This window comes from Monocercomonoides exilis (assembly GCF_001643675.1).
Source record: "Monocercomonoides exilis strain PA203 chromosome Unknown scaffold16-1735695, whole genome shotgun sequence".
In the NCBI taxonomy this organism is placed as follows: Eukaryota; Preaxostyla; order Oxymonadida; family Polymastigidae; genus Monocercomonoides; species Monocercomonoides exilis.
Window position 1 is genome coordinate 550,410 of NW_027150561.1, and position 27,004 is coordinate 577,413.

Genomic DNA, 27,004 nt, shown 5'->3' on the forward strand with positions numbered 1-27,004 from the left:
AGCGATATTTTTATATAGGCTATTTTGTTCAAAAAATAAAGCAAAGAAGACTATAGAGGAAGGAAGATTAAAAGAGAAAGAACAAATAAAGACAATAGCATCTTTGGATCAACGAATACAAACAGCAAAAGAAAGATTAACAATTCTCAAAGCTGAAAGTGATACTTTTCTTGCAGAAAAGAATAAAATTAAATCAATCATAAAAAAGTCAGACGAGGATACAGAGCAAGCAATGTGTGAATTTTCGAATTTCATATTTTTTTTTTTTAAAAGCAATTAACTTCTTAAAGACAAATGCTTTGCCATCAGATTGATGACCTAACAAAACAAGTCGACAACGAAAGAGCGATGTCAAATCCTTACAGTTCTCAAAAATTACATGACTCTTTGAAGGAACAAATACGGAAGCAATGCTTGAAAAGTTTGAGCAAAATGGAAAAATATTTTTTTTTGTTTTAATTTAAGATTTAAACTAGATAAGGCAGCAAGCAAAAGCGCTAGCTCATTATCACTTGATGAACATATAAGTGAACTTCAAAAGCAAAAAGAAGATCTAATTGTTGAATTAAGTCAGCTTAAAGTAGATGAAGATAGAAATTTACATTCATCTTTTGAACAAGGAAGGATGGATATTGAAGAAGGCAGTGAAACTTCTGGAGAATTTATAGGAAATTTGGGAATGGAAAATGGTTCGTTTGCAAATCAAGAAGTGGAAATGGATATTGAAGATTCTCATGAATCAGCGCTTCAAAGTGATTCAAAAACTGAAAAGACATATGATCAACTCCTCGATGCAAAGATCATTCTTGCTGGTGAACTTGAAGAACTGAAGCATAAAATTGACGATTTAAAGAGAACAGAATGTTCAGAATGCGAACGTAGAATGTTAGAAGAATGAAAAAATTACTATGGGTGTATTTTAATCATGTCATCTTTCATTTTTGCGAATGGGGCGCTTTTGCGTCGCAATGGTTTGCGACTTTTTCTTCCCAAATATTGGTGGGGTAGAAAATCATATTTATGAGTTATCTCAGCATCTTTTAATGAAAGGAATCAAGGTTTTTTAAAAAAATTTTTTTATTGATTTGACAATTCGAATTTTTTTTAAAAAAAATTAATTTATTAAAAAGGTTGTCGTTGTAACTCATAATTACGGAAACCGTAAAGGAATAAGGTGGTTCAAAAATGGTTTAAAAGTTTATTACATTCCAAGGCTTTGCGTGTTTCGGCATTCAACCTTTCCAACTTTGATCGGTCCTATCGAATTGCTAAGGGATATATTTATCAGAGAGCAAGTGAATTTATTTCATGGTCATACAGTTTGATTTTTTTGATTTAAAAAATGATTTGATGCTTGTTTTGTTTTTTCAGTCATATTCTACACTCGTCCATGAAGCTATTTTTACTGCAAATCGTATGAAAATACCTTGCTGTATAACTGAACATTCATTGACAGGTTCAGGGGAAATTGGTGCGGACATCATCAATTTTATTTGTAGATGGACAGTTGTTGGAGTCGATCAGGTGATTTGTGTATCAAAAGCTTGGTGTGCAATGGCTTTAGCTTGTCTCGCTGTAAACTTAACTGATTTGTGTTTCCTTTCTTTCTTTCTTTCTTTCTTGTTTCTTTTTTGAATTATCTTTATGTGCTTGCTTTTTAAACAGTCAAAATAATTATGCCATACGAACGAAAATGGATCCAAATACAATTCAAGTCATTACAAATGCCGTTGATGTGGAACAGTTTTCTCCACGAACAGAAGAAGAAGAAGCTAAAAGAGAAGAAGAGAAGAGGAGGCAACACAGAGAAAATCATAGTCTGTTTCTTTTGAATATGTTTAAAGTGAATAAAAATGATTATTTTTTTGAACTTCTCTGATACAAAAATATTTTTTTATTTTCAGTTGTTGTGACTATATTATCTAGATTAACATATCGTAAAGGCACTGATTTAATGATAAGTGTTATTCCACAAATATGTAAGAAATATGATTATGTTGATTTTTATATAGGTTTGGTATAATAATTTTTTCAGTAGCAACTTTTATTATCATTTGTTTTTTTGCAAATGTCTAATTAATTCTTTCTGTGCTTTCAGGCGGTGATGGTGACAGACGAATAGATGTTGAACAAATGATTGAAACAGAGCAGTTGAAAGACAGGGTTATCACATTTGGTAATATTCATCACTCAAAAGCAAGGGATGTATGAAACATTAGTTTTTGTATATAAAAAGGAAAACTCTTGTGTTAATTCTTATAATTTGTAATTTCTTTTAACATTATGCACGCAGTTTTTAATCAAGGGAGATATATTTCTGAACTGTTCATTAACGGAAGCTTTTGGAATAGCCATTTTAGAGGCTGCATGCTCAGGACTTTTTATTGTGGCAACAAATGTTGATGGAGTACCGGTATGTATTGATTGAACTTATGTCATTTTAAATAAATCGTTATGTTTTTTAAAACTTTGCTGTTTTGTTTTCTGCAATTTAAAAATGTTGATTTTTACAATATGCTTTCACATGACAATTATTTGCATGTGCAATTTGAAATGTGCTTTTTTATTTGCAATTATAATTCAATAGGAAGTGCTACCATCTCACATGATAAAGCTGTGCGATCCAAACACAATTTGTATGATTATATTGCTATGATTTTTTAGTTTAAAATTCATCCAATTTTATTTATTTATTTATTTATTTATTTATTTATTTATTTATTTATTTATTTATTTATTTATTTATTTATTTATTTATTCATTCATTCATTCATTCATTCGTTCGTTCGTTCGTTCATTCATTCATTCATTCATTATTGTCTTTGACAAACACAAAATAGCTGTTTTTTGTGGACTGTCATGGGCGATTGAGAACTTTCACTCCTTCAACGCTCGAATGTTTCATGATGAGGTTTGTTTGACAATACTTCTATTTCACCATTTTATCTGCATATTTTGGCGCTTTTTGGTTGGAATGCTTTGATTCAATTCTGTGTTGAATATTACTATTCTTTTCAATTACTATTTCAAAGCTTGTTCCACTTTACAGCTGGGAGGCTATTGCAACGCGAACAATTAGTGTTTATAAGCAAAGCGTAAATGTTACTCGCAAAAAACCAAATGATTTTATCAAAAGGTTTAATCATATTTTAAAATTGGTTTTTTATTCATAAAACTTTTTTGACTAAAAATTCTTCACTATTAATTTTATTAATGAATGTTGATCTTCAAAATCATTTCCATTTCCTTCCTCACTTTTCAGATTTTTCCAGATGGGAGCATTCCCTGGGATTTTGTTTTCTCTTCACTTGATCTTCTTCTCAATGATATTTCTGATTATATGTGGTTTGTCTCCTGCGAAGCTCATTGAACCAGCCATTAATTATCCATCTCCTGTGGATGGCGAAAAAGAGATCGCTCACACATCAAAGAGCAATTGGCGTTTGGAAAAGGAATCTCAGGACAGCTGCATTGGTGTACCGTGAAAAATGCGTTATATCAGCTTCTTGCCTTCGCCTTAATGTTTTTACTGAGCAAAAGGTAACTTTGATTGGTTCAAAACTTGAAATGCAATTAATGAATGCATTTTATTTATAAAAGCAAGAGATTACAATTGACTTGCTCTGTTTCAATTGGCAGATGAGTTTAAATTTGAAAAATGGAAATGAGTTCAAGTTATGAAATACAAGCCAGCGAAATTTCATTTTTCATTTTTGAGTAATGTTGGAAAGCAGTTTTGTTCAAGTTTGGAGAAAAGCTGCTTTTTGATTCCAAAATAATCTTTTTTTACCACAAACTCAAAAATTCGATTTTTATTTTTATTATAATTAACTTTTATTTTTGTTTGATGATATCCATTAAACTTTTAAACCAATACTAACAAAATTTTAACATTTTTTTCCCATTTTAAAATGAGTGAAAATTGAAAGACGAGTTTGTAAAACTATTTGATATTTCATTTGTGAGTTTAAATGTTCAACATATATTCTCTGTTGCAATTTGCTATCGGCTTCATTTTTTTGATAACACCGCTTATCAATTGCTTTTAAGATAAAATCCTTAATAACCATAAATAAGATTATTCTTCAATTTAGTTTTCTCAATTTTCTTTCAATAAAAAATAATTATGTAATAACTTAAAATTTTTTTAATTTTTTTGATTTAACTTTCTCAGAAAATATATTCTTAACAAAGTGTTTCAAGAAAAAAATTTTTAATATGGTTTAAAAATTGGATCAAAAAAGGTTCATTTATTTTGAATGGAGCCTTTTTGGGATCATAACACCAGAGCAACTGAGCGATTCAAATCATTTAATAATGAGGATGAAATTATTGGAGTTGGTAAATTTCAATTCAGAAAGGCGAAATCTCAAAAAGATCGATCTCGTGTTGCAGCGCTCAATAAATTTAGAAAAACTGCACAGCTTAATGACAATGAGGAAAACGCAAGTAATCACGTATGAAAATGTTGATGAGAAAATATAAACTCATCTTTTTATGGAAAAATATTCCAGAAACAATTAGTCGAAAAATATCTTTGTGATATTAAAACGGGTGATCCTGTAATGATGCTCCAAGGTGTAACGAACATACGTAAGCTTTTGTGCAAAGTTGATGTTGATAGAGAAGCAAATGATGCGTGCCTCACCTTTGATGCCTTATCCGTTTTTGCAGAATTACTTTTACTAAAGGACGAGGATACGCTTTACCAAACTTTATGGTGTCTTAATAATATAAGTGTGTTGTTAATTATTAATGCAAGTTAACAACTTCATTTTATCTGCGACGATTGCTTCATCAACAGCCAGCTTGGAAACAAATTATACAAGAGCAGTTGCATATTCAAAATGCTTTGAACGAATTGTTGCTCTTGCTTATTCACCAAACGAACAAATAAGAATTTTAGTATTGATAAGTTATTTTTTCACAGAGAAATTTTTGTTTTAATATAAATGACCCGTATTTTGGTAATACTTTCTTTAGGTAATATGGTGTTTGGTGAATATTGTTTCGGATTCACCAGATCTTGTGGAATGGTTCATGGCTCAAGGAGCGGATCGTCCAGTACTTAATATATTTTGGGAGATAGTTCAACAAGAACCGTATTTAGCTGAGATCTTTTCAGAGATTGTGAGTAAATTGGAAAAGCCTCCATCTCAAATATTACCATTTCCTCAATCGGCTCTTTCTTCATCTTCTACATCTGCATTTCAATCGACTTCATCTTTCCCATCAAGCAGCAATTCTTTCATATCCAACCCTTTACCATCCAATCCATTTCAATCATCACCTCCTCCTCTGCTTTCCTATCTACTCACGGTGGGGTCCCGCCGTCCATCACTTATCACCCCCAATTCATCTTCCCCTTCGCTTTCTTCTGAATCAACATTTCAGCAATTGCCAACTCTGAACATTTCATGCGACTCGGACACTGAACTTTCTCTGTTGAAGCGTGTCTCGACTATCCTGAATTGGTGCTCAAAGACACTTTCTGACAAAATACTGGAAGAGCGCAACAAACACCTTAAGCAGCAGAAGCAGAAGGACAAAAATGTTGCATCTGTTCCAATTAATGGGGGAGTGACTCAATCGCAAGCGCCTTTTCCTTCTGCTTCATTTCCAGTTTCTCCGCTTGGTGCTGCAAAAGATGACGATCTGTCAGGTGTGACTGACGATGAAATAGAAGCTGCACTTCAATCGGTTGAAATGGACAATGGGACAATACGCATCATTGGGTCTTCAGAAACTTCTTCCTCTAATTCTTCCTCTGCATCTTCGTCTGTTCCTTCATCATCATCATCTTCTTCTTCTTCATTCACTTCATCTTCCCAACCGCAACTGCAAACATCACCTCTCCAGTGCCCCATATTTCCGTCGCAAGCTGCGGAGTATTTTGCAGTCGGGCAGGTGATGATGCAGATTGTGGTGATTGGAGCTGTGCGAGAACAGGATGTGAAGTGTCTGTTAGAAACAGGAAACGTCACAGAAGTCGACGAAGACAGATGGATCGAAGCGAAGACAGCTGAGCTGGTTGAAGAAATGAAGAAAGAAAGGGAATCGAAAGGAAACAGCAGCAATGGCAGCAGCAACATCATGCAATATGCCGAAGGGATGGTTGCGATGGATGATGTGAGTCAGATGAGCACAGAAACGTTTATCAGCCAAGCGGAGATCGACGAGGCACGAAGGAGATCCAGCAAAATGTGGATACAAAAGAGGAGAAATGAGACAGCACTGACAAAACGGTACTGTGAGCTGCTGATGAGCGAAGTGAGGAGCATCTTGAAGACTTCGTTGGACTTTATTGCAGAGTTGTCAATGGACGACGACCCAACAATTTTGGAGGTATTCATCAATTTCTTTTAAAAAAATGCTGTTATTGTAATCATTTTGCAAATCATTTGTTTCTCTCTTTTTATTCTCCATCTTTCTTAATGAAATATGATTCTCTTTTGAATGTCGCTCACATCCACTCCTATTTCATTCAACAATTCAAATATACCATGATGCATCAGCCACTTGTGGTGCTCAATCGTGTTCCACTCCTTGTGTCATTTCTTTCGTTCTCTGATCAGTTTCTGGTGACTGATGTGGTGGACATCATACGCGCATTGACGTTGGACTCTGAGTGTTGCTCTCTTGTTGTTAAGAGTGAAGGGATACACTACTTGCATCGAGTGTGCTACCCCACTGCAAACAGCATCCAAACCATGCTAGCTCGCCAAAGGAGAAAAAAAAGGAAAGGCAACAAGAAAAAGAGCCAAGAAAGTTCTCCTGGGTCGCGAAGTGAAGCTTTGATTCAGCTGCGCAGGGAACAAAATGATGAGTTGAATGAAAGCGAAAGTAGCTCGGAATATGAATCAAGCGACGATTACGTATCAAATCTGGAACGTTCATTGGAGAAAGATGAAGGTGCTGATTCGTTTGAATCAAGAATTGATGGCATTCATCATCTTTCCACCCCGTCCACTCCAGAGAGTGTGCTGTCATCTGCACTTGAAGCTCTTGGAAACATTGCTGCAAACAGCTGCGAAGACTGCGACTTAGTTGTGGCAGACGGGGTTGCAGCGACAGCCGTTGAATGTCTGGCCGACTCGCGCCATAAGGTGCGGCAGACTGCACTTTTTCTGCTGAAAAACATGGCTGTTGGTTCTCTGAAGCACATCAAGGTGCTCATTGAATGCTCTGTGCACATTTGGATAGCGCGGATGTGGGTGGCGTCGTCGCGGGCAGACCAGCTGTCGATGCTGCATATTCTCCTGTGGATGATGAGAGGAGGCAGACTGATGGCAAAGCTGAATCTGCTCGAGCTGACAGACATTGTGGACGATGAAGACGACAATGATTATATGCACGACGAAGATTCACTCAGAACGAAAGATGAAAGCGGAATGGTGATTGATGGTGCTTCTTATGGGAAAGGGGTCGGAGATGCAATCCCCAAAAAGAGATGGAATTTCAAGGACTCTGGAGAAGAGCATCAGCGAGATGAGATGCAATTCTTGGTGAAATATTTTTCTCTTATTTCTGATTCTGATTATGTCGAAGTTAATGGACCGAAAAAATCCATAACAGAAATATTTCTGAATATTGACAAATTTGCTATAAAAAATGATTCATTTACTGATTATGATAATGTCGTTCTAAACCAATTAGGTGATTCAACAGCGATGTTTGAATACATTGCTGATGCGATGAAAAACTCCTCATCACCCAAAGTCAAAGGTGCAGCAAAGCACATCTGGAACTCTTTTATTCAGCCTTATCAGATTGCACAAGAATCAGGAATGGACGACGGAGCATACAACACAATTCACATTGACCCTGAAACGCCTTTTCAGATTATGAACTCTTTCGAGGCCAATTACATCTCAAGTGGAAATGAAATGTCTGGCTCTGCTAATCTTCTGGCACAAAAAAGTCTCGAAGAAGAGATGGAAATGAAAAAAGCGCAGGAAGCAGCAGAAGCAATGCTGAATGAGTATGCTGCTGACAATGCAAATGACGATCCAGATCTGCTTCAGTATCAAATGGACATTGAGTAAACTCAGATAGAATCTCAAGATTTTAGTGAAATCAGCACAATTCACGCTCACATTCCATATTGAGTTTTATCTAAAACATTTCGCTCACTTCATTTGTTTTGTTGTTTTTCTCATTTTTTTTCCTTTTAATTGATAAACATGGAAGACTTCGCAAGCAGGAAGGTCATATTGTGTTTACATTTTGTCTGGGTTGAAAAGTTTTCAAGTCGTATGAAAATCGAAGGAAAAAATCTATTAAATTGCGTTAATTGTTGTGTAATATCAAAGGAACATGAAATAAAAAAAGTGAATTTTCCGTTTTTGTTTCATGTTTAATGAACATCGATCAATTAGTTTTTTAATAAAGAACATTAGTCAATATCTCAAAAAATGATATTTTGTTTTTCGCTTCAATTGATAAAAATATGATTTTTTGATAACAAAAAATTTTCAGATGTTTGCCTCTTTTTTTCCAAATAATCTTTTCAAAAATATTCCTTTTTTGCACGCAATTATTTTTTCTTTTTGTTTGTATGTAACAAAAACATTGAAAGGAAACAAAATGATTCCAAACGAAAAGCAAAAAAACGGAAACATAACAAGCAAGAAAATGTGCTGTTTCGGTTTTCGAAAAGTTAAATTTAATTGAAAATGAAAGACTAATAATATGAATAGTTTATTATTTTGCGGTTAATTTTATAAAATGCAAACCTTCTTTTTTTGTTCATTTTGAAGGCTTTCTAAAGACAATCTCATTAACAGCTTTCTCTCCAAATATTCTAAAAATTCATTTCACAAATGTTTAAATACATAAATTATAAGAATGCATACAATACAAATAGATAGCCTATTCCAAGCAATCCTGCAAATCCAACATAAATCGCTTCTCTTTTAAAGGGCAGAAGAGCGTCGTGTGGAAAACTAACAATAGTTCCGTCCATTGTTGATTGCTTTATCAAGAATTTCTTCAATGAGTAGATTAAAAATGCAGACAAGATCAAGTAAGCGATAACTTTAATCGAAGGAATTGCTCTTCTGATAGCAAAAGAATTTTGATTAGCTTTTCCTTTAGCACTGTTTTGATTCAAAGATGCTTTCAAAACAAAAGATGCAATTATAATTCTCGTTGTAAAATTGATTATCGAAGCATAAATAAATCCCCTCGAACCAAATTTAGTTCCCAGCAGCATACACACCCCGATGTACATCACTGAAGCACCAGCCATAATTGTGTTGTTTATGTGCATAAGCGAAGAAGAAGAAACAGCTCGTACAAGTGCTTCAAACACACCATTCAGCGCCAGAAGAGGAAGTGAAGAGAGGAACAAGAAACACAAAAGTGAAGTCTCTTCTTTCATCCATTTGCGTCCCATTGAGACATAAATCATTTCAGAAGATATCGAGGCAGCAAACGGGAAAAACAAGGCTCCAATCAAAAATGCCAGCTTTATGCTTGTTTCTGCAATATCAACAACAGCTTTCGAAATTGAAGCAGAGTCATTTTTGGAGGGCATTTCTTTTGATTTCTTTTGTTTGCCTTTAGATTTTTGACTTTGTTGTTCATTTTCTGAACCTGTAGATTCCTTCTGAGCACTTTTTCCAGATTTTTGTGAAAGTGCAGAGCTTGCAGCCTCAAAGACTCTCTGCTCCATTGGTGCAAGAAACACCATTGCAAACAATGTTCTGAGACGCTGTGCTTGAGACAGTACTCCTGCATCGTGGAGCGTGAGGACACGGCTAATCACTGCCCCTTCGCCAAATCCAAGCACAAACCTACAAAGTGCATCGACAACAATTCCCTTCAGATCGCTCTTTGTAATGAAATTGAGTGCGGCTCGGAATTCAGAAAATGACGAAGACGATGAACCTCTAAAAGAAAGTTGTATTAAATCCATTGCTGACGTTATTGGTAGTTCTTAGAATGTAATTCATTATAAATTCGAAAATTTCATAAGAGATAAGTTAAACGAAATAATGTTAGGTCTCTTTCAAAAAAAAGAAGCATACTTTCAATTTTGTGTTGTTTTGCTTTGTTTATTTGCCACTGCGTCATAGCAACGAGAAGAAGCATGCTTATAACAGAACACATGAAATGAGCTGATGCCAAAACAACAGAATCGTTTTCATTCCCTTTAACCATTATAGCACTAATTGCGCTTCTTGATATCTGCGAAACTCCTTCAGCAAGCAAAATGTTCCAAATAAAATTGAAGTTTTGTGCAAATGAGTAGAATGGCTCCGCAAAAAGATCTATAAGTGATGCGAATACTAGCAAATTTTTAAAAATAAAAATTTTTGAAGAGAAAAGAAATAAATTTTTTTGTATTTGCAAACAATAATAATTATCAACGTGAGAATTCGAAATCTGTTTCAGTGATGGGGGTCTGAGAAATCCATACCAGACTTTTTTCAAATAGAAAGAATGAAACATCCATCAAAAACTCAAAGCACACTGGCAATGAAAAAACTAAAAAGAATTGCACCAATAAAATATATCAACTGTATGACGGTTTTAAATGAAATGTTAGTTGAAGAATTGCTACTTTTCAGAACTCAGACGTTATAAAAAAATAAGTTTAAATGAACCTCATCAATCTATTTCGCAAAATAAATGTCCTAATTGGTTCCAGAACAAGTGCAGAAACAGCGTATGTTGACATTTCCAGAGAAGAAATTATCTTATTACCAGGAATACATGTTTAAATAATATTTTAAAATAATATCTGATTGCAATTGAAAATAGCAAACTCCGAAAATTGATGGTTCTACTATTCTCACAACATAAAAATTTAAAAGGAATGAAATTCCCTTTGTAAATAGTTTGTTGATTGACGAAACAGTAACTGCTTTGAAAAGATTTGCCTTGTTGTTCATAATTATTATGGTTTTTTGAATAGTTTTTTCATTTGAACAAATTAAAAAAATTAAATAACCAAAAAATGTTTTATATAGAAATGTTCGAAATAGAAGAGAAGATGTTTATTACAAATCAAAATTTATCGATTAGTGAAGAAAAAGGAAAATAAATAAATAATAAGATCTTGATAATAAATAAAAAACACTTCATAATGTTGTGATAGATGAACAGTGTGTTGATTAGTGTAATGTCTTAACAATTTATGTGGAATAAAAACGAGTAGTCATTTTCAAAGCTTTTGTTGAAGAAAAACAAACTCGTTTTTCAAATCATTTCACCATAAATAATTCTATATCGGAAAACTAAAATTCAACATCGAATATTCTTCATCATAAAAAATTTTTTTCAAAATTCACATTCATTTCAGTTTCTTTTTTTTCAGTAAATTATCCGTGAAATTTATCTATTTCAATCAGAAAATAGTATTTTTGATGTTGTGGAAAATACGGTCTTTCTTGTTTTTTTTTTCACAAGGCATTGAAAAGTTGTTTCACTCATAACTTTATTTCACTTTTTCAGATTTCAAAATTGATTTGATTTTAATATCAGCACCTAGGCATCACTGAAATCAAAACATGAAGTTTTTCAACATTTCACGAAATTAAAAAATGGACTCATTTTTATTGTGTTTTTTGATCTCAAAAAGTCAATGAAAAGTGCATTGTTTTTCACTGAAAATGATTGAAGTTAAATGTTTTGCCCCCATATGAGGAAAATATTCAAATTTCATTTTCGCTTGAAAATCAAATACAAGAAAATTTTCTTTATATTTAGACCTATCCTATGATTATTCATATTTTTCTTCAACAAATTTCAAACTCATAAGACAAAAATTGAAAATGTTTTCGGGTTTGTTATTTGTTCAATGACTAAGATAACTATCTTTTCAGGTATTTGATGAACACTTTGCAGACTGTGATTAAAAAATAAGAAAATTATATATATGGGGGAAAAAATAGACTTTCAAGGTTTTTATGCACAAAGTTCGAAAAAATTGTTTCACTTATAACATTTTTAAACTTTCTCAGATTTCAAAAACAATTTGATTTTCATATATGTTAACAAACATCATTGTAATAAAACATTAAGTTTTGTGACATCACAGGTATTTCAAAAAATTAACCCATTTTTTCCAAAGTATTTGATCACAAAAAGATCATCTTTGATGCTAAATTTTTTAATGATAATGCCTGAAGTGAAATATTTTGTCCCATATGAAATACATTTTTTTCTTTTCGCCTTTCCCCCCCACCTTATTAACATGTTTATTTCCACTCAATAACGATATTATCCTTATTTTCATTTTTCTTTCTTTCTTTTTAGAAATGGGAACTGATGAATGAAATCGCAATTACGTTTGAATTCGTTTGAAAGTTTTTCTTATTTTTGTTGAAAATTAAAAAATTTTTGAAATAGAATAATTTTTGGTATAAAATCATCCAAAAAATAAAAAATATAAAGCAAGATAATTTCAATCATTATCATCCATCAAATTTTAACAAAATTCAATCAAATACAATTAAAACATATTTTCATTTTAAAAAGATGCTCACGAAAAACTAAAAAAAAAGGTATTCAATTCATTCAAAATTTCATCACCTCAGAAAGGGTATTGATAATCATGATGAATGATCCAATCATTGAATATGAACAAACTCGCACTTTTCTCCATGTTTACACCAATGATGCTTCGAAAAGAATACACACACCCCTCGCTTGCGCTTCGAAGCACATTCCCCATCGCCTGATTTGATTAAAGGTGGAGGGCCGATAAATATTTCCGAGGCTCGAAAGTTTGATGATGCATGCCGATCAAAAACTACACGAAAATATGCACGCGCCCCAGGCTTTATAAGAGATTGCTCTTCTGGATCAACAATAGATGTGTCAAGATAGACATTTGATGGAAACGATCTTGAGGCTATCCATGCACTGTGGGACTGAAGATTAATATTTGCAAGCAAATATCCTTCATAATGCGTTGGCAAAGGAAGCTGTGGAGTCGGAGGTGATTGCAATTCACTCGATTGCAACTTAGAAGGAAATGAAGCATCACATGCAGATGATGTCTCCAATTCTTTTTGCGATTTAATAGAGGCCCCAAATGAAGAAGGAGTAACATTTCTATGAAGCCTTGTATCTTGTGAATAATATGGTAATGATTCTTGAAAAGCTTTGTATTGCTCTTGTTGAAATGGAAAAGCGAAAAAATTCAGAGAATTCGGAGGCAACATGGTGGCAAGCATTGTCTGAGTTGCTGTAGAAGTTGTATTCCAAGTTGAAGAATCACCAACAGCAGCATCTGCTGTCTGGGATTGTGAAAGCTGCTGAGCTTGCATGTCTACGGTTTGTGTGCTTGCTGTTTGTTGTTGTTGCTGCTGTTGTTGTGTTTGAGAAAATACATCTTTTTTGGTTTGCAATTCTGCAGACATGTAAAAGGGGTCAAAAAGGTTAAAATTGAAAAAAGAAAAAGGTGAAGAAGAGATTGCAGGAAGAGATTGTGAATTGAATGAAACATCATTTTGTAGATTTTCAATTGGGTGCAATCGCTTAACTGTTTGAGTTGACGTGTCAGACATCTCTGGCAATAAACATGACAAACTATCTGTCGATGTTTCAATAGAGACGTGCTCTTTTTGAGAATTTTCTTTATGACTTTCTGATTTATGTTCTGGAGCATGAACGCTCATCTGGGAAATTTGGATATTCAATGGAGGAAGTCCGCAATTAGTTATGTTAGATAAATGATTTCTACGGAGGCAATTTGGAGAAGTCGATAGTGCAGTATTAGTCCAAACATTTGATCGAGTGCCACATCCCACATCTGTTTTATCTTGTGTTTCAGAACGAAATTGAAATGAAGAAATAGAAGTCAATACTTTCGTATGTGGCTGTGTTGGGGCCAGAGATGATTGCGCCAGAGTCGTATCATCTCCACTCAATTTTGCGCTCAAAGAAACTTCGCTCAACAAATCGTCTTCAGTGCTATCGAAATATGATGAATTATCGTCTGATGATGATAATTCATCATCATCATTGCTTTTCGCATTGTCTAATTGATCATCCGAAAAAGAGTCATCATCTAATTCTGCTTTTTCTTCTTTTATATTTTCTTTTTGCATTTTATTGTTTATTTCATCATGATTTTGAGGTAAATCTTGTGAAGAGTTATCCATTAGAAATGTAATATATCTTTACTTACAATGCAAAAATGATATTCGTATCCTCTTGATATAATGACAGAAAAAAAAGCTACTTAATAACTGGAATATTCAATTTGATTGTAGCTATTTTATGTGAAAAATTCACAAAGTTGAAATTTTTAGATCACTCTAAATATATATTATTTTTTATAAATGAGTAGAATTAAACAAAATTTTACTTCATTTCAGTCAGGGCCATTCGTGGAAATATTTTCTGCCCACGGAAGCAATCCTGAGGCGGGTTGGTACATCATTTTTGGATTTGCAAACACATCATGACTTTTTCTTTCAGGATGTAAAATAAGTGGTTCTGTCAAACGTATTTTTGATTCGCAAGCGAAAGGATTTGTATTTACATGTAACCCTACAACAGGCAAAATGACCTTTCCGAAATTAGATTCTTCTTCTTGTTTGTGAAATTATTCTTTGATTTTTTTAGACTTTTAAAATATAATGACTTTTGCAAAATATCTTTTCAAAAGTGCAAATATCTCAGCAATTCCTTGTCTTTCAAATATTTTTACCGATTTCTTCATCCTTTAACTTTCTTCTTAGGTTTCCGATGATACAAATTACTTTGTTATTAACATTTTTCATTTTTATAGTGTCCAGGACGTGAAAAAGACAAAACGACGTTTGCTATTTTCAACAGCATTTAAGTCAATAGAGTCAAATCCGCTACATGCTCAAATTCCATTGATTAATCTCCATCGAGGAGAGGTTTGATTTTTATTAATCTATCTATCAACAATCATTTTGAGTATAGTGGATGAATCTGTGTTTTGATGTGGATAACTATGTAAAATATCTTTTTCACGAGTCGTTTATGTCATTGGATCGAATCGAAATGTCTCCATCTTTTTCAATTCGACGCATATTCACACTTCGTCGGTGCCCACCTGGAACGATTGATGATGGCTGTATGCATCACTTTCAATCATTTTTTAGAAGAAACATTAAAACTTCAATTGCTTGCTTTTATATTGCTTTTGGACTTTTTTTTTTGAAACACAATCTGTTGACGGAAAGCAAATTGCGGGTATCTTCCTCCAGGTGTCACCATGTCTGATCCAATTCCTTCTTCGTGCTCATTTCCTGTCACAGTTCGTGCATCAACGCAGATTTACTGGGCAGAAAAAACCGAATACCTGTTGTCTGCAGCAAGCATCCCAACAGGATCTTCCTTTTCAGCCACTTCAACTCTTGCTTCATCTTCTGCTTCATCATCAACACATCCTTCATCTCAACGACTAAGTTTGCATAATTTTTTAATCTTTTTAATTTATTCACTTTTATCTATTGATTAAATATATGTTGTATTTTCTATTTCTGCTCTTCAATATTGCATTGCTCAGCACCTCCACGCTCTTCACATGTCATTTCAGCTGCGCCAAAAGTGCCACAACAAATACATCCACCTCCACAACACGCTTCTCGTATTCCTTCTTCATCTCAAAAGAAAGTGAGCATAATTGCTCCTCCTTCTTCAGCACGTCCGAAGCAGTCGGCTTCTCAAAGAGCTGCTTCAGAACCGAAATTGCTGGTGAGGAATAATTCTTCTCATTCAATCGCTTCTTCTTCTGCATCATCATCATCATCAAAACAAACTCCTTCAACATCTTCATCACAACCCCCACGACAACAATCACCATCCCTTGCTCCGTCTTCTCTTCCATCAAAGCCTTTATCTTCTCCTTCTTCAGCTTCCTCCTCTACTTCTTCTTCAACACGATTGCATCAGAATCAATCTTCACAGCCACTTCATTCATCTTCTTCAATTCCAGCTGAACAACGTCCCAATTCCTCCCAAAGAAAGGATTCGCTCTCTTCTCAGAAAGAGAATCCAGCCAATGAAAGCTCATCATCAAATTCGCTTACAGGCAATTTGAATGAGTGGACAACACAAATTTCAGAGGATGGGAGTGAAATTGTCATAACCATTGGACAGGAAGAGCCAGAAGTGCAACAGAGCTGCGACGAATTTGCTGATGTATCAGATCTTCAGGAAAAAGGAGAAGATTCAATTTTGGATCAAAGCTGCATGAAAAGTGAAGGCTCTGCAAAAGCCAAAGAAAGCAAAAGTGGATCAGATGAGAATGAGAATGAGAATGAGAATGAAAGTATTGACAATGCCAGCAATGAGGATGATGAAGGTGATGGAGATGGAGATGGAGACGATGACGGAGGAGATGACAGCGATTCAGACGATGATCCAGATGCCTCTTTCCATCCATCCTATCCTCCTCCCAAGTCAGCTGGCTCTGTTTCGTTTGCTCGCCCATCTTCTTCTTCATTGGCCTCTTATTCCCCAGCTAACAATTCCAACCTGGGCTTTTCTGTCTCATCTTCTCCAATTCCTTCCCCACTGTTGGCAGACGGAAGCAGCGCCAACAGTTTGGAGATCGGATCTTCATTCAGCGCAGACACTGCAGAGCATCCACTGTCTCTTCTGAGCGATCCGTTCCTGCGTGCTACAAGCAGCGGAGGGCTGGCGGCAGAAGTGGAGGAAGCGCTACTGGAGGCGTCGAGGCTGCTGAAGTCTCGCTATCCATCTACTCCACTCGCAGCTTCATCGTCACTGCAGGCACCACTGGATGGGAATTCGAACGATGGAAAGGGGGAAGAAGGAGAAAGAACAGGAAGTTTGAGAGGGGATAGAGAAAAGACAGGAGAGAGACCTAATTCGAGAATGCTGAGGAGGAAGAGCTGGGTGATGGATGGGACTGAGCTGAGGGAAGGGGAGATGAGCACTTTGAGAGAAAGAGACGGAGCAGAGGAAGAGAACGAAGAGGAAGACGATGACGAAGAGGAAGGAGACGACGACGATGAAGATGATGACGACAATGAAGAGGATGAAGGTGATGATGGAGAAAAGAACAATAGCTTTAATGATTCATGCGAAGTTGCAAGAGTTAAATGCAAAGAAAGTGATGCAACTGATGGAGACGGAGAAATTAAAGATGAAAAAGCAATCGAAGAAGCAGAAAGAGAAGAAAATTATGAGAATAATAATGTTCAGAATGGCACCGAAGAAAGCTCAGAATTGTATGTTTAATTTTTGCTTTCAGAAAAATGTTAACAATATTTTTTTTTCATTATGATAATTATGCTTTATTGTTCAATATTATACACATGATAGGAGCCTATCCTTGCTTGAGGTTTGCTATTCATTTTTTTCTTTGAAAACTTAACTTTCAAAAAATTTTTTATCTGCCTTTTTTTTCCATTCAATTCCTTTGACCATGTAATTCATCATTGCTGTTAACAATCAATCACTTATCTTTTTTTGAATTCCCATTCATTGGGCGCAGCGCAAAAAGGAGGAGTTGCGAAGGTTGGAAGAAGAAGCTGTTGCTCTTTATGGAACATCCATCCTCAACGAGACATCAGCCTCATCAGCTGAAGACAATGCTGCCAATGATGCATATGAACAGACACAGCATGAAGAAGGCAATGAAGGAAATATTTCATCTTCTCATGCAGATGAAGAAGGCTCCTGCGAAACACACCAACTCATTCAGACAATTGGTGCACAGACAGATAGACAGAGTCGTCCTCGCCACAATCTGCCTTCATTCAATGCAACAATTGCACATCTGCCTTCACTGAAACAGAAGCAGAACGATTCAATGGGAGTCACCACACAGCGGAGACACGACACTGCACCTGGACAGCCACGGAAAATGAAGTGGGTTGTTGGAGAAGGCCATCAAGTGAACAAAAGTGATGATGAGAAGCAGATGAATGATAACACACAGAGAGGAGGCGAGGAAAACATTAACTCTGATGATCCATATCAGGAACAAGATTCGGGCGATGAAGAGAAGGGAGAAGACGATGAAGAAATATTATATGAAAACGAAGAACAAGATGATTTGGATAACGTCGAACTCCTTCGTGATCCTGAGACTGGACTTTTGTATGACGCAAAAACAGGGCAGTACTATCAAGAATAATATTTTTAAAATCCATTTCATATTTCTCAATCTTCATATCCATCATTTCGCTTTTTGTATTTTTTTTGTGTTATGATCAACAACCATAGTATTTTCCGTTCATTTTTCGAGTTAATTTTTTCACATAACCGAGATTATTGATGGAAAATCTTGATGGACAAGAAGATTCATTAAAAAATGAGCTACATACTTCATCAATGTTTAATGACTCAAGCACTTTTCGAGAATTTTCTTCAACTAATAATTTATTATCTTTTATGCAACAAGAAAAGACATGCGTTTCACATTCTCCTGATAACAGCATTAATTCATTTTATTCAAAAAAAATTAGCGAAAGACATCTACCAGAAATTCTCTATTGCAGAGAAATCGACAAAGAGAGCAAAGCAGTTGAAATCATCATGGAACTTCTTGAAAGCAATGATTCCATTCTTTGTGTTGTGAGATCAAAAAGAGATAATACGTTTACTCGTTATTTGCAGCTTGCTGGATTGTCAACAACATCTTCATTTACAATGCCTCCAAATAAAAACACAATTATTATTGTATCAAATATTGATCCAGATGACTTAAGTTTGAGCTAAATTATTCACTCTTTTATTTTTATCGTTTTTTGTGAAATTTTTTAATTTTTGTTCAGAGTGTCAATTTTTTACAGCTGCAATCTTTGTTGATCTCATATTTAGTCCAGAGGAAGCATCTTTATATTCTCAAATTTCTTCAAAGTTTGCGCATCATTAGAATTAAATGAATGAACTCATGATTTTTTATAGAAAGATTTTTTTTTTCGCAAACGATGTTGATGGAGAACAAGCCGAAATAGTTTGCAATAACTTGAGCAAGCTTGGAGGAAAAATTGACAATAACGTAGAATCTGCTATTATTCGATGGAAACGTCGTTTTTGGAAAGGAAGTTATAATTTTGAACCAAAGAAGACAACTGAAAGCACAGAAAGAGGAGATTTGTTTTCAGAGATCATCCAAAATAGTTCTGATCGTGAAAAAGATCACAATGAAGATGCTGAAGATTCAGGAGATGAACACGATCACATTCCATTTCTGTTGACATCTCTGAATAGAATGGCATCGTATCAAACATCGATGGATGTTCAGCCACAGTCAGCAAGTGATGAATGCGAAGAGTTTGAGGACGAGGATGGTAATATTATTCAAATATCTGAAGATAAAGAAAAACCATCATTAACCAACTTTTATTCAAATGCAGCTCAAAATCATTTGTCATTACCTTTTCATTCAACTCGTTATCGTTCACTTGGAAGGAAAAAAAGAAATATGAAGGTCAACCGTTTTCATATAGCAAAAATGGATGATTCTGATATGGAAATGAATTGTTTCAACTCTTCTATCTCTTTTACAATAAAAAACAATCAATTGCTTGATGGAAGTTTAAATTCTTCTTTTGATTTGAAACATCCTTCAGATAGTTCTTCTTTTTTAACTGCTGAAAATGAGCAAAGTTCGCTTCTTCTTTCGTTGATTAAAAACGATGAAGAAGAGGATGACATCAGAGAAATCGATGAGAATGCAGAACATTTTCAGATTGAATCAAAAAATACAACCAAAAACCTTCAAGAACAGCTTCCTTCTACTTCTTCTACATCAAATACTTCTCATGTTAACGATTTTCATTGCGAAGCAGATGCTTCTTCAGATAAATGTTGTTCATCGCAAATATCAGCATGTGCAAAGCCAATTAATACTTCTTCATTTCTTTCAACCACTTTTAATCAACCAATTTCAAATGACCCACCAAAGCCACATTCAAATTCACGCAAAAAGACAAAAAAATCAGCAAAAGCAGCTTCTCAATCTGTCCATCCGATGTATCAGAGGCTGCATCATACTTTTGTATCTGTTATGAGAGATATTCTTCCATACTCAGAAGAAGAGGAGCAGAAATCAGAGGAGACAAATAACACCAACAGAAAAGACAGTTCAACGCTTGAAATAAAAGAAATGAAACAGGAAAAAATGAGTGAGAAAGAGAAAATCAAAAACACAAATTCCAAAAAGAAGGAAATAAACATGAATGAATCCGACTCCCATGATGAAAGTTCAGAAGAAAACAATGAAATAAGTGATTATTCAGATGATTTTGAATATTCGCACACTTTCCCTTCTGATACATTCAATAAAAGTCATTTTTCAGAATGCAAAGAAGAAGAGGCATATTTTGAAGGAGATTCATACGAGTCATGCCAAAAAAGCGAAGTGATGGAAAAAGATGAAGTCAATCGCGAAGATTTTGAAATGACTGACGACGAAACGGCAAAATTGTTAGCAGATTTAACAATGAATGCGCATGTTAGTGAAGGAGAAGTTATGGACATGGAAAAGGATGAGGATGACAACATTTTGGATTACATGGATGATTCATTTGTTGCGCTGACAAACGAAATGGAAAAGATTGAAATACATTAATTATTCGATGAACATTTAATTTGAATTTTTTTTGTAACTTTTTGATAAAAAGAATCGAATATCCGAAAATAGGTGATGAGTTTTTAATTCGAGCAACGTGCTCTGGAGTAAATTTATGAGTTTGATCTCATTTGTAAAAGTGAAATGACAAAGATGACACATAAAAAGGATTCAAAACATGCTTGTACCGAGTCAAACAAAAATTAAAATACATAAGAATATTGCGTCAAATCGAATGATAATATGAAACTTGTCAATAAAAATTAACTTAAAAATGTCTGTAATTTGATGAAATGAACATAATCAATAATAAAATGAAACATTCAAATGTTTAGGTTTTAATATGAGTGAGTTATTTCGTTCATAAATCATTCTTCTTTTCCTTCTTTCCTGTTGGCTTCATCCTTACTCCAGGGCGTGTGCTCCACAATAAGCGTTTCATTTCTTCCTCTTTCGCCTGCCTCTCCTTCAGTTTTCTGTCAAACTCCTTTTCCACTTCCTCCAACGTCGGCTCGTGGTATCTTTGTCTTGCAGACGCGGAAGATGCAGACGAAGAATATGGTGGCGGAGGTGTACTACGCTCGCTTCTTGCTGAAGAAGCAGACGATTGCGTTCTCTGCCGATGGCGCTGTGCAGGCAATGGGCGAAGATCAGAAGTCACGAGTCTGTTGTTGGAGCCTGCTTCTGCCCCACTCCTTCTCCTCCTTCTTGCCGTTCTGCTTGAATCAGAGCTGCTCGAGCTGCTGCTTTCGTTGTCATCGTCGTAGTCTGATGACCGCTGCTGTCGCACATGCCGCCTAATTGGTGAATAAACAAGACGTTGTCCATTGTATTTTTTGCCTGTTCCATTTATCCTGTGCAGCAGTCTCGAGACATCATCATCAGAGCTTATCCCATCATCTCCTTCTTCTTCTTCCTTTCTTCTCCTCTCCTCCTCCTCTTCTTCCTCTGCTTCTTGCTTTTTGTCGATCTTGTCTAATTCGGCTTTGCTCAGCTCATCATTCACTCCCATCCCCAGCTCTCTCTTTCGTTGACGAATCAACTCTCCTCTGCGCAAAGCAATTGCTATACGCTCTCTATCTGACATTGTTGACAATCGTTTTTTCCTTGGATTCACAAACATCTTTGAGAGTCCTCGATACAACAAAATGCCTATTATGATTAAAAGTGAAGAAATAAGAATAACTGAAATGAGGATTGTCCCAATCATTTTGAATGCTTTTGCCGATGGAGATGGGCGACGAGGATGATATGGATCAGGTTCAATAGGCTTAGAGAATTCTGGTGGAGGAAGAACATAAGTTGCATCATAATCATCGAAATGAGCCATCATTGCAAGTTGAGCAGAAGAAATCCAATTCTTATTTTTAATATAAATTGCAATTGGGCAGTAAGCACTTTCAATAGTAGGAGAATTTTCCATTATTCCAGTTTTTATAAGAACTTTTGAACAGTTAAACCATTCGCTCTGTTGTTAAATTATCAAAAAGTTAAAAAACTTTCAACAAATAAAGTTTTATCTAAAAACACACAGCATATCGGGGTTTCGAAATATACTTTTGTGGAGTATTCAAATCTCCGATTCCACTACCTCCAATGATTCGATATTGGAATCTATCTTTAAAAAAACGTCTTGTTGATTCCGCATAAAACGAAACTTTATAGCGACGTGGCTCTGCATCCATCGAATGTGGAGGATCAACTGCACATGAGAAAACTTTTAAATTCCAAACATCTTCTCTCTAAGAAACAATTATAATGTTTGTTTTTCATTTTTTTCAAAATATGAAATAATAATAGGAAATTCACACAAGCACCCAATGGCAATTTGGAAATCCTTTTGCGTTAAGCTGACTTATCATAAAAATAATGCAAAAAAGAATTGTAGAAGTCATTATTTCAACAATAACAACTACAATGACATATCGTAATGGGTTGAAATTGATTAATTATTTCATTTTCATAATAATAAATCCAATACTGGACGTATTTTGCGTTGAAAAAGTTAGAATTTTTTCAATATTTCTGAAAGATAAAAAAATCAATGTTTAAAAAAAATGTGAAAGAGTAAAAAACGCAATTTAAAAATTGTTATCTTTGAGTCAGGCGATATGAAGTTAAACATTACAAAAAATTAAATAATCAACAACATTCATAAATATTGACTTAAAAATAAAAATGAAAATTATTGATCCCAACGCAAACGAGAAAAATGTGAAGATACTTATTTTCCAAAAAACAAAAAAGTTTCAAAATTGTATATAAAAAACAAAAAGAAAAATAACATTTTCAAATTTCCATTGTAAAAAGTGTGTAAGCATTTTAGAAGCATCAAAAGTTGTAATTAAACAAACATTTCGCACAGAAAACATAAGAACAATATCAACAAAAAAATTAATTGTGAAGAAAAACAATGACAATAAACAATCTTGATTTTCACTCTCTAAAAATAACATTTGACAAAGAAGTCGCAAAACTATAATCAAAACTCTGAAAAAAAGCAAGAAATTCAAAACGAAGTGGAATAATACAAGTTTGTGAAGTGAAATGGCTGGTTGAGAATGGGTCTCCAATATTCATTTAACAAAGATGAAACAAACAAAAATGCTGCAATGTTCAATATATCCACACTTGAGGCTTTTTGTCTGAAGTGGCAAACGACTTCAAGCGGCTGGCATAGACAGGAGAGTGGCATTTCAGGACACAGTTGACAGATGCCTGCTTTTCCGTCAAGCCAAACTTTAAAAGTGAATAATGAAATAAAATATTATGAAAGCAAAAAATCCAGATATTTATTTTAAAAAGAAAACAGAATTATAAAAAAGAAAATTCATAAAAAATAATAACAAAGATTCAAAATATCTTTTCTGTCAAGCAAATGACACACTCACACAAAAAAAAGCATACGCAAAATCTTATTCTCTTTGGCAGTCCTGTCATGTAATTCGTTTGGCACTTTCTGTCGTGGAAAAAGAAGGCAGTTGATCTCGATGTTGGCTTCTTCTTCCTCAGCTCGCCAAAGAAGTTAGCAATGTCACTTCCGCCTTCGTCGTCTTTGTCCAGCGGCTCCATTGACACGATAACTGACTGCACACTCGACGCATCCCATGGCTTGTTCCCACGGATCCACGTGCCGTTATGCCGGAAGAAACCTCTGTGGATGTGAAAGATTATTAACAAGAAGAAGAAAAGAAAAGAAAAGAAAATAAATAAATAAATTAATAAAAAAGAATATGCAAAAAATATGATAAAAGTTGAGAAAGGAAATAGAATTGTGTTTGGAAGAGAAAGATCAAAAAGATGAGAAAAAAGCAAAAAATTTCAAAATAGAAAATATAAAGTTAGGCTAAACACACTTTGAAGCATATGAACCTGCGCTGTCTATTAAACGGAAGAACAGATGGTAATCGAAGAAACAAATCAGAAAGAGAATACAATTTCAAAAAGAAGAATACAAAAACAGTTTATAAAAAATATGAACAAATCAAAACTGATTAAATATAATCATATTAAGAAGATCACACAAAAATCCCTTCCAATTCTGTATTCTGCTGGAATTGGATAGTCAGCATCGACAATACCAAAACCTAATGTTAATAAGAAATATACACATTCAATCAGATAAAAATAAATGCAAAAAAATGGAGAAGCCCAAGAAATATTTATGAAATTAATCCACCAAAAATTGATGCAAAAATTCACATTACAAAAAATAAAAAATGCTGAAAAGCAAAACTAATTTTCCAAAAAGCATAATAAAAAAATAATTCTCCAATTTTGCTAAAGCAGAAGGAGATGAAGAAAGAGAGAAAGAAAATAAGTTTTATTGTTTCACATACTCATGATATCAAACGGCTGAACAACTCTAAACTCCATCTCCCAAATGCCTTCCGTGATGATTGGAGACAGACACACCACAAGCAGCGACGTCTTCTGCGAAGTGATCGTTCTCCCCTTCACACTCACAGCAAACGGGTCGCTCGAATGCGGAAACGGCAGCTCGAAGTTGAAGCCGACAGTGACTGTGTCTGCCTCAGAATCGCCTGTGACAGCGTGTGTCTCAACAGGAGACAGACGATACGTGTCTGAAAAGAGGTCGTTCTCAGACGCCGCCAGCGCAGACGCGGAGAAAGGCACAAACGGCACGGTGGTGTGACTGGAATGCGACATGGATGATGAAATGGAATTGGAGGAGGAAGAAGATGCTGCTGATGCCATTGATGAAGGTGAAGATGACGGATCTCCTCCAGCTTTGGTGACAACTGCAAACCCATCACTTGACTGCTTCATGACAACTGAAGTTTTTTCTCTTTCACTTTCTTCATCGTCGTCTTCGTCATCATCCACATTATAATCTTTCTTCTTCTCTTCTTTCTTCTTCATTACGAACGGCACAGGCATCGGCGGGCGCAGAAACACATTGGCATCAAACGGGATCCGAAGCGGCGTAATTTCTGTTTCCATTGGCTGGTCCTTCTTCTTCAGCTCCATTCCTGTTCTCACTCTCCCGTCATCCAGGAACTTCTTCGTGGCAATGTTCACATGCCCCAGCGGACCCAGAAAAGACCCGCTGCCTTCGGCATCTGTGCCACTGCTGTCTCTTTCGCTATCATCATCCCCATTTTGATGGTGTGTTCCCTTTCGTTTCCCTTTCGAAGACAAAATTCCGCTGCTTTTATCATCATCCCCATTATCGTCGTCGTCATCTTCATCGTCATCTGCATCAAATGAACTGTTTTTCCCTTTTTTCTTTTTCATCAGCAGACTCGTCTTGGTCCTCTTTCTATTCCATCCATACGACTCCTTCAGCTTCGCATCGTAGTTGTCATCGGCAATCAGATTTCTACCACCACCAAAGTCTGAGTCATTGTCCCACATATGCTTCCTCATCAGCCCTCCTTCGAACGATGAAGCATCATCCAATTCAGACGAAGACATTGCTTTGTTCAGAGAAGAGTCCATAACCAGAGGTGATTTCTGTTGTTGTGGCGGTGGAGAAAGCGATGCGGGGATAAATCCGCTCTCGCCCTCCTTCTCGCCTTTCTCTGGGAAGCCTCCACTTCCGCTTCCTCGTCGAAGACCCGTGGAATCAGAAAGGTTCTTTTGGTGAGACGAAAACACTTTTGGAGAAGACTGAGAATGCAAAGTGACAAGCGGAGGCGGAGGGCGCGGGATCAGCTTCCCGGATCCATCGCCAGCCTGCATCCACTTGACGTTCGTCGCCATCTGCTCGCGCATAACTGAAGGAGATGCGGGTGATGTGGCTGGCGGCTGTGAGTAGAACTCATCAGGCCTGGATAACACTTTCATTGTTTTCAGTGCCTGTTTGCCAAGCTGGTTTCGCTCTCTTCGCATGCGCCTCACCTCTTCAACAGGCCATCCATCATCAAATTCCTCGTATTCATTCTGCTCTTTTGTAGCAGCATTGGCAACATCAGCAAGCGATGGACGAATTGGCTCCAAGAGAGATATTGGAAATGAGGTTTGCGTTACAAGATACACCATCAACTCCATAACAGCTCCCTTAACATCTGCTGTTGTTGCGCGAGATGAAAGCAAGTGGGGCCACGACTTAAAGAAATCAGACTCAACAAGGGCATCTCGATAGATCATTGAATGAGCGAACATGTACAGTTGAGTTCGAATAACAGATATGCGCATGTTTCTATCAGGACTCTAACGAATATTTTGAAAATAACAATTAAATATTCATTTTTTTCAAAATTGGAAGTCAAAACCTTCATTAACGATAGCAACGGTTTTATAAAATCATTTATATCGTGCGATATCCCTTTGCGAGAAATTCTGTGTGAAATCAAGTTAAGTATGTCGACACATGTTCTCTAATCAAATGTTAAAAATCAAAAATTACTCTGGTAATGTGAAATATAAAATGTTTTCAAACATATGTTTCTTCCGAAGTTCGATTGACAGCAATTCTTACAACATCCATAATAACTCCACTTTCTAAAACTGCTCCAAACAGCCTTGTATCTGCGTACAAATTAAAAATACTTATAAATTCGTTTTAATGATTAAATGCGATACTTTTAAGAATCAAAATTGCCAATTTTTTCAAGGCTTTCAATTGAAGTTCATGATCACCATGTCTCAAAGTTTTCATAATATAGAGGAGAGATTTCTCCTTAATATGCAAACATAATATTGACGCATAAATGGCGCGTAAAATGTTAATTAATGAATAAAACAAGACAAGAATTTTGGTTTGTATTTTCAAATTAAACATTGATTGAAAATTGATTCATAAATATAAATCAAACAGATACGCTTTCCTGAAGAACATCTGGAGGAAGTGGCTTACTTACGACAGTCAAGCGGTGCTCGAAAAGAGATGGGTCTGGAATGTATTTAAAGGTAATCTTGTTCATTTGATCATGATAGACCGTAATTATTTGATGTCATTCTTCCTTTCAGTCATTAATTTTTAAAATAACTTTACCA

General features: G+C 35.3%; 7 protein-coding genes across 7 annotated transcripts; 4 read left to right on the forward strand and 3 right to left on the reverse strand.

Annotated features, from left to right (window-relative positions):
- Positions 1-294: 294 nt before the first annotated feature.
- On the forward strand, positions 295-898 carry MONOS_6536 (uncharacterized protein; the record flags this gene model as incomplete). Its single annotated transcript, XM_067876773.1, has 2 exons — positions 295-421; positions 477-898. The coding sequence occupies 2 exons, from the start codon at positions 295-297 to the stop codon at positions 896-898; spliced, it is 549 nt and encodes a 182-aa protein (XP_067729551.1).
- Positions 899-938: 40 nt separating this feature from the next.
- Positions 939-4,136, forward strand: MONOS_6537 (putative Phosphatidylinositol N-acetylglucosaminyltransferase gpi3 subunit). The gene is made up of 11 exons (XM_067876774.1): positions 939-1,058; positions 1,131-1,319; positions 1,372-1,547; positions 1,666-1,817; positions 1,905-2,012; positions 2,099-2,205; positions 2,294-2,413; positions 2,588-2,636; positions 2,841-2,911; positions 3,033-3,136; positions 3,263-4,136. Exons 1-11 carry the CDS (start codon positions 948-950, stop codon positions 3,483-3,485), a joined length of 1,410 nt encoding a protein of 469 aa, XP_067729552.1. The 5' UTR covers positions 939-947; the 3' UTR covers positions 3,486-4,136.
- A 123-nt stretch (positions 4,137-4,259) lies between these two features.
- MONOS_6538 (uncharacterized protein) lies at positions 4,260-8,197 on the forward strand (the record flags this gene model as incomplete). The annotated part of the gene is made up of 5 exons (XM_067876775.1): positions 4,260-4,457; positions 4,515-4,737; positions 4,805-4,905; positions 4,984-6,345; positions 6,516-8,197. The coding sequence occupies 5 exons, from the start codon at positions 4,260-4,262 to the stop codon at positions 8,043-8,045; spliced, it is 3,414 nt and encodes a 1,137-aa protein (XP_067729553.1). The 3' UTR covers positions 8,046-8,197.
- Positions 8,198-8,748: 551 nt separating this feature from the next.
- MONOS_6539 (putative Multi Antimicrobial Extrusion (MATE) Family Protein) lies at positions 8,749-10,898 on the reverse strand (the record flags this gene model as incomplete). Its single annotated transcript, XM_067876776.1, has 8 exons — positions 8,749-8,803; positions 8,856-8,989; positions 9,221-9,939; positions 10,032-10,292; positions 10,359-10,427; positions 10,478-10,491; positions 10,611-10,702; positions 10,773-10,898. The coding sequence occupies 8 exons, from the start codon at positions 10,896-10,898 to the stop codon at positions 8,749-8,751; spliced, it is 1,470 nt and encodes a 489-aa protein (XP_067729554.1).
- A 1,499-nt stretch (positions 10,899-12,397) lies between these two features.
- MONOS_6540 (uncharacterized protein) lies at positions 12,398-14,117 on the reverse strand (the record flags this gene model as incomplete). Its single annotated transcript, XM_067876778.1, has 1 exon — positions 12,398-14,117. One exon carries the CDS (start codon positions 14,115-14,117, stop codon positions 12,579-12,581), a length of 1,539 nt encoding a protein of 512 aa, XP_067729555.1. The 3' UTR covers positions 12,398-12,578.
- Positions 14,118-14,522: 405 nt separating this feature from the next.
- MONOS_6541 (putative flagellar-associated protein) lies at positions 14,523-20,611 on the forward strand (the record flags this gene model as incomplete). The annotated part of the gene is made up of 11 exons (XM_067876779.1): positions 14,523-14,553; positions 14,627-14,699; positions 14,750-14,864; positions 14,911-15,064; positions 15,174-15,398; positions 15,500-17,189; positions 17,284-17,302; positions 17,456-18,084; positions 18,432-18,673; positions 18,741-18,825; positions 18,874-20,611. The coding sequence occupies 11 exons, from the start codon at positions 14,523-14,525 to the stop codon at positions 20,540-20,542; spliced, it is 4,932 nt and encodes a 1,643-aa protein (XP_067729556.1). The 3' UTR covers positions 20,543-20,611.
- Positions 20,612-20,903: 292 nt separating this feature from the next.
- Positions 20,904-26,942, reverse strand: MONOS_6542 (uncharacterized protein; the record flags this gene model as incomplete). The annotated part of the gene is made up of 12 exons (XM_067876780.1): positions 26,824-26,942; positions 26,591-26,687; positions 26,448-26,536; positions 26,281-26,385; positions 24,382-26,218; positions 24,067-24,129; positions 23,899-23,923; positions 23,450-23,696; positions 23,202-23,281; positions 22,354-22,396; positions 22,075-22,284; positions 20,904-22,010 (listed from the first exon to the last, which is right to left on the reverse strand). Exons 1-12 carry the CDS (start codon positions 26,929-26,931, stop codon positions 20,904-20,906), a joined length of 4,011 nt encoding a protein of 1,336 aa, XP_067729557.1. The 5' UTR covers positions 26,932-26,942.
- Positions 26,943-27,004: the final 62 nt, after the last annotated feature.